At 37.5% G+C, this 12,320-nt stretch overlaps 1 protein-coding gene across 1 annotated transcript; it reads left to right on the top strand.

The window, feature by feature from the left end:
- The first annotated feature begins 10,554 nt into the window (after positions 1-10,554).
- On the top strand, positions 10,555-11,849 carry LOC148861571 (protein SRC2-like). Its single transcript, XM_088984320.1, has one exon. The coding sequence runs from the start codon at positions 10,881-10,883 to the stop codon at positions 11,712-11,714; it is 834 nt and encodes a 277-aa protein (XP_088840446.1). The 5' UTR covers positions 10,555-10,880; the 3' UTR covers positions 11,715-11,849.
- The last annotated feature ends 471 nt before the right edge of the window (positions 11,850-12,320 follow it).

Genomic DNA, 12,320 nt, shown 5'->3' with positions numbered 1-12,320 from the left:
TAGTTGAAATCAACAATCCCTATCCACCTTCCACATTGCAGAAAAATCCAGGTAACCAAGTGAGTTCAACTTTTGCTACAAATGAGTGCTCTGTGTCTTGTATTCCAAATTCCCTTTTCATCCCAGGTTCGATAGCCTAAGGAAGAGAAGCCAACTTAGTAGAATGTTCTTCTAAGCAGAAGGAGGTGAAAGACAGGGGGAACTGGTGGAATAAGTGGATAGAAATAGGAAGGTCTAAGAAATCATTAAAGAATAATGAGAGAATTTGAGGAGAGTGAGTTACAGAGGGAGGACATAAATGAAACAATAGGGAAAGATTTTGGTGAGAAGGGGGTGGGAGGGAAGAGATGGAAAGAATAGTGGAGGAGGCCTCTGGAAGAGAGGAATTAGTGGCAAATTTGTGAGAAAATTATGGTGTAAATTGAAAAATCTAAATGACTTAAAAGTTTTCCAACAAAAGAAAAAAGAAGTGCAAAACTAAGAAGAGGAATTTGAGTGAAGTAGAGAAGTTGAAAAGAGATGTGGAAAGTGACAAGCAGTTTGAAGTAAATGGAGATAGGAGGAAAGGGGTGAAGTAGAGGCCACTTGTACGAGGGAGCCAAGAACAAAGGTTAATATGCGAATTCTTAGTTGGAACTTGAGGGGTTTGGGAAGTGCGAGAAAAAGAGAAACGATTAGGAGGTATGACCCAGATGTGGTGTTGATCCAAGAATCCAAAAGAATGGATTTCAATAGCAAATGGGCAAAGAGTGTATAGAGAACCATGGTGATTAATTGGGTGGTTGCTCCATCTTAGGGATCCTCTGGTGGGATTGTAAAATTGTGGAAAAATGATGTGCTTGAAGGAATGGAGGAATTAATTGGCAAATATTCAGTGTCTCTGAAATTCAAGTAGGTAGAGAGTGGGTTTAAGTGGGTGTTAATGAATGTATATAGACCAAATGATTACAGGGAAATAATAGAAATGTGGGAGGAATTAGGTGATGCTAGGGGACTATGGGAAGGGCCTTGGTGTGTCGGTGGGGACTTCTGTGTGGTTAGGTTCATAGAGAAAACCAATAACCCTAATCAGAGAGTGACAATAAGTATAAGGAAATTTAATCTCTTTGTGGATGCTTTTGAGCTTAAAGAAATCCCACTAGCTCAGAAGATGTTTACTTGGTCCAACTTAACATCTAAAGAACTTCCTAGGCTCACTTAAAATAATTGGTCTATAGTAGTTTGCAAGGAGGACTAACGGAGAGAGGGACCTACTCCATTTAGATTTAAAAATATGTGGCTACACAATCCGAGATTTACCAAGAAAGTTAGAGAATGGTGGGACTAGTGTAATCCTTTAGTGGAATGGGAAGGAATGAGGTTTCACAAGAAACTCCAATTCTTGAGAACAAATATTAGGGAGTGGAACCTATTGGAGTTTGGGAGATTAGAAGAAAGGAAGAGAATATTGATGGATCAAATTGAGGCTTTGGATCTAAAAGAGGAAAGGGGAGAATTTGAAGTGGGAGATAAGGAAAAAAGAGGGGGATTGAAATGACAATTAGATGATTGGCTACACAAGGAGGAAGAGAGTTTGAGACAAAAATCTTGATGAAAATGGCTAAAGGAGAGAGAGAGAATTATTAGATTCTTTCATACTATGGTGAATGGTAGAGGAGAAAGAATTTTATTTCCATATTGGAAATTGAAGGATCAATTTTGACCCAACAGGATGAGATAGCAAGGGCTTTACAAACCACTTCATGTCCATTTTTAGAAGGCCATTAAATGGGAGGGTTTGATTAGAAGGGTTGTATTGGCCAGTCTAGGGGCTGAAAACAAACAAAGATTAGAAATGAGGTTTGAAGTGGTTGATCCCTGAGAAGAAAGATGCGTCTCATCCAAAGGATTTCAGACCAATTAACTTGGTAAATAGTTTGTATAAAATAATTCAAAAGGTATTGTCCTCTAGGTTAAAGCAAGTCCTGTCCACTATTATTGCATCAAACCAATGAGCTTTTGTGAAGGAAAGACAAATAGCTGATCAAATATTAATTACCAATAAAAGTGTAGAGAATTTCAAAAGGGTAAAAAAGGAGTGGTGTGCAAATTCGACCTAGAAAAGGCCTATGACTTGGTTGATTGGTCATTTTTAAAGGAAGTGATGGTTAACTTTGGGTTCAGGGAAAGATGGTGCAATAATGGGATGTGTTAGGAACTGCTATTACATTGTGTTGGTAAATGGAGTAGTGGTTGACTTTTTCCTAGCTATTAGAGGAATAAGACAAGGAGATCCAGTCTCTCCCTTCTTGTTTAACTTGATTGTATATGTGTTGGGGAGATTGATTTATAAAGCAAATTTGACACAATTCTTTTTCTAAGAAGGTGGAAATTTGAAATGAATTAGGAACTTGAAATTGGTGATACAATTTTTTGAATATATGTCCAACCTTAAGGTGAATTTTGAGAAGAACTGTGTAGTGAAAGTGAACATGGAAGAAGGGAAGGTTAGGGAGTGCACAGAGCTTTTGGGGTGTGCTGTTCCAAGTTGACCCTTGAATTATCTAGGTTTACCCCTGGGAGATAACCCTAAGAAAGGAATTTTTGGGAGTTTGGTGGTGGAAATATTTGAGAAGAGACTTGTCTCTTGGAAAAAGAACTATATTTCTCTTGGTGAGAGGATCACACTAATTAGGGCTACCTTAGCCAACTTACTTATCTCTTTTCTATAAGTGTTAAAGATTCCGACAGAAGTGTCTAATAGATTGTAGAAGATGATGAGAGACTTTCTATGAGAGCTAGGAGAGGAGAAGATGGACCATAGAGTGGGTTGGGAGGTGGTGATTAGGAGTAAGAAGTTAGGGGGATTGGAGCTTGGGAACACTGGAAAAAGGAATGTGGCCTTATTAGGGAAATGGTTATGGAGGTTCTCTTTAATAAATGAGAAGTTGTGGGATAAAATAGTGGTTAGCATTCATAGGCTAGAGGACAACGAATGGGATCTTGGAATTCTGGCAAGGATTACAAGTGCTTCACCTTGCAAAGCCATTCATGACTTGATACCAGTTTTCTCCCCTCTAATTAGGTATAATTTAAACTCAGGCAATGCCATAAAATTTTGGGAACAAATTTGGGTGGGGAGTTCCCCATTGAATGATCAATTCTCATCCTTATATGCTTTCTCTAACTTGAAGAATGAGCCAATCTCCTCCTTTGTTGTCCCATCATCTTCAAACTTTGGGTTTATTTGGAATTTAGGTTTGAGAAGGGTTGTTAGAGATATAGATCTGAACAACACTTTCACTCTCTTGGGTATTCTTGAAAATATTTTCTTGAACCCCACAAAGGAAGGCAAGAATTTAGACCCTCACCCCTTCGGGTTCTTTTTCTTGTACTTTTTTCTCCAAAGTCTTATCTTCAACCATCCATCCCTATAGTCTTGTCCTTCCTTATTAAAGAGATTTGGTGTAAGCCAATTCCTCCTTAGGTTGGGAGTTTTTGTTGGAAAGCTTTATTGGAAATAATCAACACTAGTGATTTATTTCAAAGAAAGAGACCTAAGAATTGTTTGTCCCCTCACTAGTGTAGTCTTTACAAAGCTGATGGGGAGACTAGTTATCACTTATTGGTATCTTTCCAAGTTGCTAAATCAATTTTGGGAATGGGCATTTTCCCGTTTTAGGTGTAGATGGACCCCCTTTGAATGTGTTATTTTCTTATTCTTCCTTTATGTGGCACTTGAAGAAGGGAAAGACTATGTGGAGATGTCTTAGGGGTTAGGAATGCTATATGTTGGTCATTGTGGGAAGAAAGGAACTCGAGAATCTTCTCTGAAAAAGAGAGAAGCATTGAAAACTTGATAGATCTGATTCATATAAGAGTATTTAGTGGTTGAAGTCTCAGAGTTATTTACAGATTTTATAGCAGATTATCTGCTAAAAAAGTTGGGAGAGATTGTTATCTGCATACAGGTCAAAATAGGTCTAAATTTGTCTTGGAGTCCTCCCCCTCTTGGTTCCATAAAGCTAAACTTTGATGGTAGTAGTAGAGGGAACCTTGGGCAATCTGACATTGGGAGTGTGTTTAGGGATTAGAATGGGTATTTTAGTTATGTTCTTAGGCCCAATTGGGGTAGGTAATTCTTTTAGGGTTGAGATCTTGGCGGTCTTGGAAGGTGTTCAAAGGGCAAAGAAAATGAACATTAGGAAGCTTTTAATTGAAGGGAATTCAGAGGTGGTAGTTGGGTGGTTGAAAGAAGACAAGATTGTGTTATGGAACTATAGCAATAAAAGGAAAAAATTTAGGTGGTTGGTTATGAACATGGAATTAAACTATAGTTGGGTGAAGATATCTACTAACTCGTTTTGGGTGAGCTAAGCAAAGAGTGGTTAGGGAATCTACATTTTGTCCTCAATAGTAATTATAGTTATATCACTTTGGAGGCCCTTGCCTCTGTTGGGAGAGTTAAGAAAGTTTATCTCCCTGTCTTTGTAATTAATTTTCTGTTTAATTTGTTTTGTCTATTCTCAATTTCAAGTGGGTGTATTTTTGAGTTTGTGAGTCTATTAGGCTTAATTTCATTGGTCTAGGTGTTTGAACATGTCAAGAATGGGTCTTACATCAACCATCGCCCTTTTGAGGTTTTAGGTTAGGAAAGATGATGTGGCAATTTAATCTTGTGTGTCAAAATAACATCTTCATAGTTTAATGGTCAAACGGGTGAATTAGAATGTAAAATTTGATGTGCTGGGTTTTTTGGGTCAATGTTTTAGCCAATGGTTTATTAATTAATGAGAAGGCTTGAAATGGAATCTCACTTTCTTAACTGTTTATTGGAAGAGTTTGGTCATGAAATTATATGTGCCAGGGTTTTTTGGGTTTCCAAACATAGTGTTGAGATTTGATTAATCAAATGGAGCTGTGGTGGTAGATGGTAAGCTCTAATCAATGAGATTTGCTGAAATAGGATCTAGGCTTGATGGTATATCAAACAAGAGAATTTTGGGTTGAAATTTGGTGGGTAGGCATTGATGGACTAAGGTAATGAGTCAAGTGATCTATGTTTTCTAATTCTAGTTGTGTGGGGCCGTCAAAATGAAATCTTGGCGCTTTTGAGGTTAGTCGTTGTAGACTTATAGTGGGATTTGCTAGTTGATTGTAGAGGTGGCCATGAGCTGAGCTCGAGTTTAGTGAAGCTCGACTTGTGAGCCTAACCGAGCCTAGTATAACAAATAAACAATTTTTTATTATATACATACATATACATATACATATAAAAATAAATATATAAATATTTATATATATATAATAAATAATTTTTATTATAATTGTATTTATATATGATATTTTTATTGTTTATATATAATAGTAAATAACTTTTATAATTTTCATTTTTGTATGTAAAATAATTTTTTTTATATGTATATTTTTTATTTTATATGTTGAAAAAACCTTGGCTTACAGTTAAGCTCGAGCCGAGCCGAGCTCGAACTTGTAAGCTTTGAACTGAGCCGAGCTCGAGCTTGAGCTTAACACAATTTCAACGAATCGAGCTTAAATAGCCAAGTATTAGGCTCACAACTTGAATCCATCCCTACTTGATTCTATCCTAGTGATCTTGAGGTGATGAATGTGTTGGATCAGGGCAGTTAGAAAGGAAGTTGGCATGATGAATGGTAGATGTATGACTAATTTATAATTTCCTTAGTCTATAGGCTATATTTGATTGGACATTGATGTTGATATCAAGGTTTTTTATAGTTTTGGGGTCTAAAAATAGGATATGAAAAGATATGAAGAAGAAACTGAGCAAAAATTGGATGCTGACATTTACGATTTTTGGTTTTGTATTATGTTATAATTTTATTTAAAATATTAAAAAATAGTTTTCACCAAGAACACCACTGTGTATTCTTGTTCTTCAAATCACAAAAATAAAAGGAATGCATAGAATGGAAAAAAATAAAAGCATTAAAACAATATACACTAGATTATTTAAAGGAAAAAAGGGAAAAACATAAACAAGATTTACCTTTAAGAATAAGAAAGAGTAACCAAGAGTTGCTAGAGTAGAGAGACAATGAGATAGAGAGAATAATGACAAGGCAACAAGCCAATGGCCAATGTCCAAAAACATATCGTATGGTACTGTGGTGGAGATGAAAGAAATAGGTTTTAAACCAAAGGAGATGAATCTTCCATTTAACAATTTAGGTGCTCCTTGTAGATAGATATACACAACAATCAGGTACTAAGATGGAAAATCTAAGATCAGAGAGAGAGATAGAGTCTTTTCTATGCATTTACTATTAAGGGATGGAAATTGTTCAGTGTTCCAAACTTCAAATGTTCCTTGTTAGATAGAGATGGGAGGGAAAATATCTGTGAGCCTAGGGACTAATTAGGGTTTTATTACGACTTTTAACTCTTGAGTGGTTAAGATAATTCCCCAATTTGGATCAGTGTCAAGGGGGGTGGAAGATTCCTAATTCGGGGGGATGTTGTTTATAGGGGAGCGGGGAATAAGGGAAAATAATTTCCCAATTCTAAATGAATATGGGAATAAATGAATAAGTGGGGTGGACTTTAAAAAGGCTTATAACAAAATTTGAATTAAGAGGAAAGTCTCAACAGCTTAAAAGTTTATAAATTTTATTAAAGGTTAAAACACACACACACACCTCTCTCTCTCTCTCTCTCTCTCTCTCTCTCTCTCTCTCTCTCTCTCTCTACACACACACACTACGCCATAAGAGGAGGAGACATGGTTGCATGAGAAAAGAGTAAAAAGCATCTACACATATGGGGTTTGGGGCATGTGAAATCAGTTTTATATTTATCATTAAAGATTTAATTAATTACAATGATGTCATTGAATAAAACAAAAAAGCAATGGTAATTTGTCCTTTCTCATTTTCACTTCATCTCATTGGGTTTGATTGAACTCGATTGGTTTAACCGCTTGAATCGTCATCCATTCAAGATTCTAGGTCCAGTTTGAGTAAAACCTAGAGGAAGATAAAAATCATTGACTTCATCAAAACCATTCAATGTGGATGATTGGACCATTGACTTGTTCAACCTAGTGAGTAGGTAATAAGTTGCACACTTCGAGAGGCCTTAACTTTGCACTCTGATGTCCAATTGAGGTGATTTTTTTATTTTGGGTAACTTTTTGAGATCTATACGTCCCAAGGAGCCAAAAGGTGCCTTGTCCTGTTATTTTCGCCAAAACCCTTTTTTGGCTTCAAATTACAAATTTTAATATTTTTACAAATAAAAAATTTAAAACCGAACTAAAAAATGTTTAGGGTTGTCAACAAGTTAGGCTTGGTTGAACTTAACCAGTTGAACTGCTTGAACCATCACTTAGTGAAGTTTTCGAGTTCGATTTGAGTAACCCGAACAGTTGGATCGTTGACCCATTCAACCTAGTAACTAGGTCACAGGTTGTATGCTAAATGTGTATACGAACTTCAAAATTTTAATATTGTTTTATAAATAAAAAATTTAAAATTGAACTAAAAAATATTTAAGGTTGTCAATAGGTTGGGTGTGGTCCAATTGGTTAAACTGCTTAAACAATCATCCAATCAAGATTTTGGGTCTAATTTGAGTAAAATCTAGTGGGAGGTAAAAATCATTGACTTGGTAAAAAACTGTCTGACCCAAATGGTTGGAGCGTTGCCCCGTTTGACCTAGTGACCATGTCACGGGTTGCATACTAAATGTGTATGCAAACTTTGGGAGGCCATAACTTTGCACTCAATGTCCCATTAAGATGATTATTTTTTTTTAATTTTGGGTAACTATTTTGGCCAAAACCCCTTTTTTCCCTAAAATTGTATTTTTTATTTTTAAAAATAAAAAACTTAAAACTAAATTAACAAATATTTAGGGTTTTCCAACGGTTGGGTTTGGTTGAACCCGACCGGTTGCTCTACTTGAACCATCACTTGGTCAAGATTATAGGTTTGGTTTGAGTAAAACCTGGATGGAGATAAAAAATCATTGACTTGGTCAAAAAATGTCTGGCCTGCATGGTTGGATTGTTGACCCATTCGACCCAGTGACCGGGTTATGGGTTGCATACTAAATGTGTATGCGAACTCTAGGAAGCCATAACTTTGCACTCCAATGTTCAATTGAGGTGACCCTTTTTTATTTTGGATAACATTTCTAGATCTATGTGTCCCAAGGAGCCATATATGCTTTGCACTTCTATTTTCTCAAAAAAAAACTTTTTTAGCCTTAAATTGCAAATTTTAATATTGTTTTTACAAATAAAAAAATTTTAATGTAAAATAATAAATATATTATATGTAGAACATAATTATACATTATTTATTGATAAATACTTGTTTATACATACCTATACACACACGCACAAATGTTTGAATTTCCATATGGTTGACATGGCACAACCTAACCCATATGTTTGAATTTCCATACCTATACATAGGAATGGCAATGGGGTGGGGATTATATTCCCTTTCCCCGACCCCGATTTTGAAATTAACTTCCATCCCTCTCCTCGATCCCCGTCGGGAAAAAAATTTGTCCTTCATCCTCGATCCGTGACGGGGATGGGTTCCCCATGGGGACCCTAATCCTTGAAATGTTTTCAGATAAACATATATATATATATATATATATATATATATATATATATATATTAAATTATATAATAGTATATTTGATATAAATAACGTTACATATATAATCGGGGTCGGGGTGGGGCGGGGTGGGGCGGGGACCTCAATCCCCATCCCCACTCCGCCTAAACAATCTCCATCCCCGGTCGCATTGGGTCAGGGAAGTCGGGTCCCCATCGGGGATGGGGAAAATGCCATCCCTACCTATACATACCATATGTTTGAATTTCCATATGGTTGACGTGGCACGACCTAACCCATTTGACCCTGACGGTCAAACCAATGACCTGTGACCTAGAGGAAAAATGGTTTGACCTCTAGTTTGGTTTTTAAAACATTGGCTTGCACCCCAGTTCCAATAAAGTCAGGCTTGGTGTTTTGGGCCCAAGCCTGAGTTGAGCCTAAAGGCCTAAATTCTTATCTAAGCCCGATCCAAATTGGGTTTGGTAGCTTGACAGCTCATTGACAACTCAAGCTCGAAAAAAAAGTCGGGCTTGGTGTTTTGGGCCCGAGCCTGAGTCAGAGGGCCTAGATTCTTATTCAGCCCGACCAAGAGTGGGTTGGGTAGGTCGATGACTTGTTGACAACTCAGGCTCAAAAGAAAAAAAAACTTAGGCTATGTGTTTTGGGCTTGAGCCTCTAAGCCCAAATTATTGTCCAAGCCCAACCAAGAGTGGACCGGATAGCCCAAAGACTCGACCTAGCCCGTTGGCAACCCTTAATTAATTAATCAATCAATTAATTTGTTATTGGGACGAGATTGGCGTAGGCTATTTCAAACCAGACTCAACCTATTGATGACCTACATATTGGGGCATTGGGCTTTGGAGAGGAAGAGATAAATAAATAATTTGCTAGTAAATAAATTACTATTTAATTTAATAATTTAGTAAATTCAATAAATAAAAAAATGATGGATGATAATTTACTTAATTTATTAAAATAAATAAATGACTAATTTAATTTAGTAAACTAAATAAATAAAAATAATTTATTATTGGAATGGGAGAGGTACATGTTATACCAACTAGACTTGATCATGGACTAGGTAGCCCGATAGTTTAGCCCGACCTATTAATAACACTAAATTAATTAATTAAATAATTTGAGATAGTGCTTACCAATCTTGTGTTGATAATACATAAAATTTTATTGATTTATTTACTTATTTTAATAAATTATTTAATTAGTTAATAATTTAGTAACATAACAACTTATTATTGCAAGAAAAGTAAGACATAGAATCGTGTATATATTTATATATATTTACTCTTTCATTTGATTGCCTATCTATCTTATTTATTTTATTAAATTTATTTATTTATTAAATTAAATTAATTATTTACAATTATGCTATTATATAAAACAAAAATACAATGACAATTATTTATTTATTGTTTTTTTGTTAAATTAAATAAATTATTATTCCATAATTTTTTATTTATTTTAAAGAAATATTTTTTTCCAATAAACTTTTAATTAAAAAATTTACCTTAAATGTTTCGCTATACAATATATAAACCGATATGAAAACCGAATTTTTGGAAAAAAACCGAAACCAAACTGATCGTTCGGTCCCATGAGCACCCCTAAAATTCGGTTTCCCCTTTGGATCATTCGTGTTATTTGAAGAGACAAGGTCTTACGATGTAGGACCGACCTATCTAAATGCGTTCGAAGTTTCCAAATGTCAATGAGAATCGTAGCCACGGCCACCTCGGAGAATGAAAAAATTTATCAATCTGCCTTAACCGCGGTTGAGTTTGGCCATTCTGTGGTTACGAGCGTTGACGGGAGTTAGATCCCACGCTTTGTACGCGGATTCTACATCAACAAGACAACCACCACTCATAAGACAAATTTACCCTTATCTGATTCCAGAATGACATCAATACCTAGAATTTCAAGGGACTCTCGAATCTCGACTGGTGGTGGACCCTGGACCGTCCTCCAAGGCTCCAACCATCCAGACCTAACAAGGGCAATTTGGTAGATTCTGTTAAAAACGCGGCTGTTTTGTCTTATCTACAAGGCTAAAACCTAGAAAGTGATGACGCCGGATTTTTTATTCGAGAAGCAACCGTTCGAGTCGGTTTCCCGCGAAAGAAGCTTCAATGTGCCTTCTCTAAAACCGCGTCTATATACATCTACCCTCACCTGACTTCTCTTTTTCGTTCCGAAACTATTCTTTCCTCTCTCTCTCCGATCCGTTTCGCCGTCGATAATTCTCTGAAGTCTGATCCAAACATGGAATACCGGACCTTGGATATCACCGTCATCTCTGCAAAAGATCTCAAGGACGTCAATCTTTTCTCCAAAATGGACGTTTATGCCGTCGTTTCCCTCTCCGGTGACTCGCGGTCAAAGCAGAAAACCTTCATCGATAAAGACGGTGGCACGAGCCCCTCTTGGAATTTCCCCATGAAATTCACTGTCGATGAAGCGGCAGCAAAGCAGAACCGTCTGATGCTCGTCTTTGAACTCCGATGCGATCGAAGCCTCGGCGATAAAGATATCGGACAAGTCCATGTACCCGTCAAGGAGCTCCTCGATAACACCGGAGACGGGAAGTCCGCCCAATTCGTTAGCTATCAGGTAAGGAAATCGTCTGGAAAACCCAAAGGCACGTTGAATTTTTCGTATAAATTCGGCGAGAAGGTCACCGCACCCGTGACGGCTCTCAAGGCAGAAGAACCCGTTACGGCGTACCCTGCCGGGACAAGTGCGCCTTATCCACCTCCGGGGCCGAGTGGGGGGTATGCGCCTCACGGCGTTGCAGGTTATCCTCCACCACCGGCGGGGCCGTATCCACCGCCGGGAGGATATCCGCCGCCTGTGCCTGGGTATGGGTATCCGCCACCTGGGGGGTATCCACCGCCTGCGCCTGGGTACGGCTATCCACCGGCCCCGGGGTACGGGTATCCGCCAGTACAACAGCCACCGAAGAAGAATAAATTTGGGATGGGATTGGGAGCGGGGTTGCTTGGAGGAGCACTTGGTGGGCTCTTGATCGGAGATATGGTCTCTGATGCGGCTTCTTACGATGCTGGGTATGACGATGCTGGTGGTTTTGATTTTTGATATTGTTTTTCTTCTCTGGTCTTAGGCTCTGTTTCTTGAGTATGTAATTTCTTCTTTCTTCGTTGAGCTTGTTAATTAGAAAAACCTCGCTTTGGTACACTGTAATTACAATGTTCATTGATGACTTCTATTTAACCTTTGCCTGCGTAAACAGTTGCGACGACTTTGGACCCTTTGAGGTCGTCAAAGTAAAAAACAAAGAAAAATGGCTGGAATGCTGCATTTTTACCCTCCTATTAAATGTCAAATTGAACAGTTTGGATGGGCATGGGCTGAGGTTTTCTCAAACAGTTCAGAATTCAGATGGGGCTTTTCTGTTCGAAGCACCCCGACTTGGGGATATATATTAATTTCGGCAATTGACAGTAGCTTATGAGTTCTGACATTAATGAGGCATAAGGTCGAACAGAAAGGAATCAACTTAGAGGTTGCTTTGGTTCCAGTGTTCACTGACAACTTTTTTTTTTTTTTTAGTTTTCTTCCACATTTTCCGTGGAGCCTGACTTGCTTGAACCGAGAACTTGTCAAAAGTTTTATCACTTACTGATTGCTATTTGCTAATGACCCAGTAGCTGCCGTTGACACTTCCTAATAAGTTTTATATTT

The sequence above is a fragment of the Nelumbo lutea genome, chromosome 4 (genome assembly GCF_056320005.1).
Source record: "Nelumbo lutea isolate HS-2025 chromosome 4, American lotus-T2T, whole genome shotgun sequence".
NCBI lineage: Eukaryota > Viridiplantae > Streptophyta > Magnoliopsida > Proteales > Nelumbonaceae > Nelumbo > Nelumbo lutea.
Note: the sequence above shows the minus strand (reverse complement) of the source record. Positions and strands in the feature narration are given on the sequence as shown.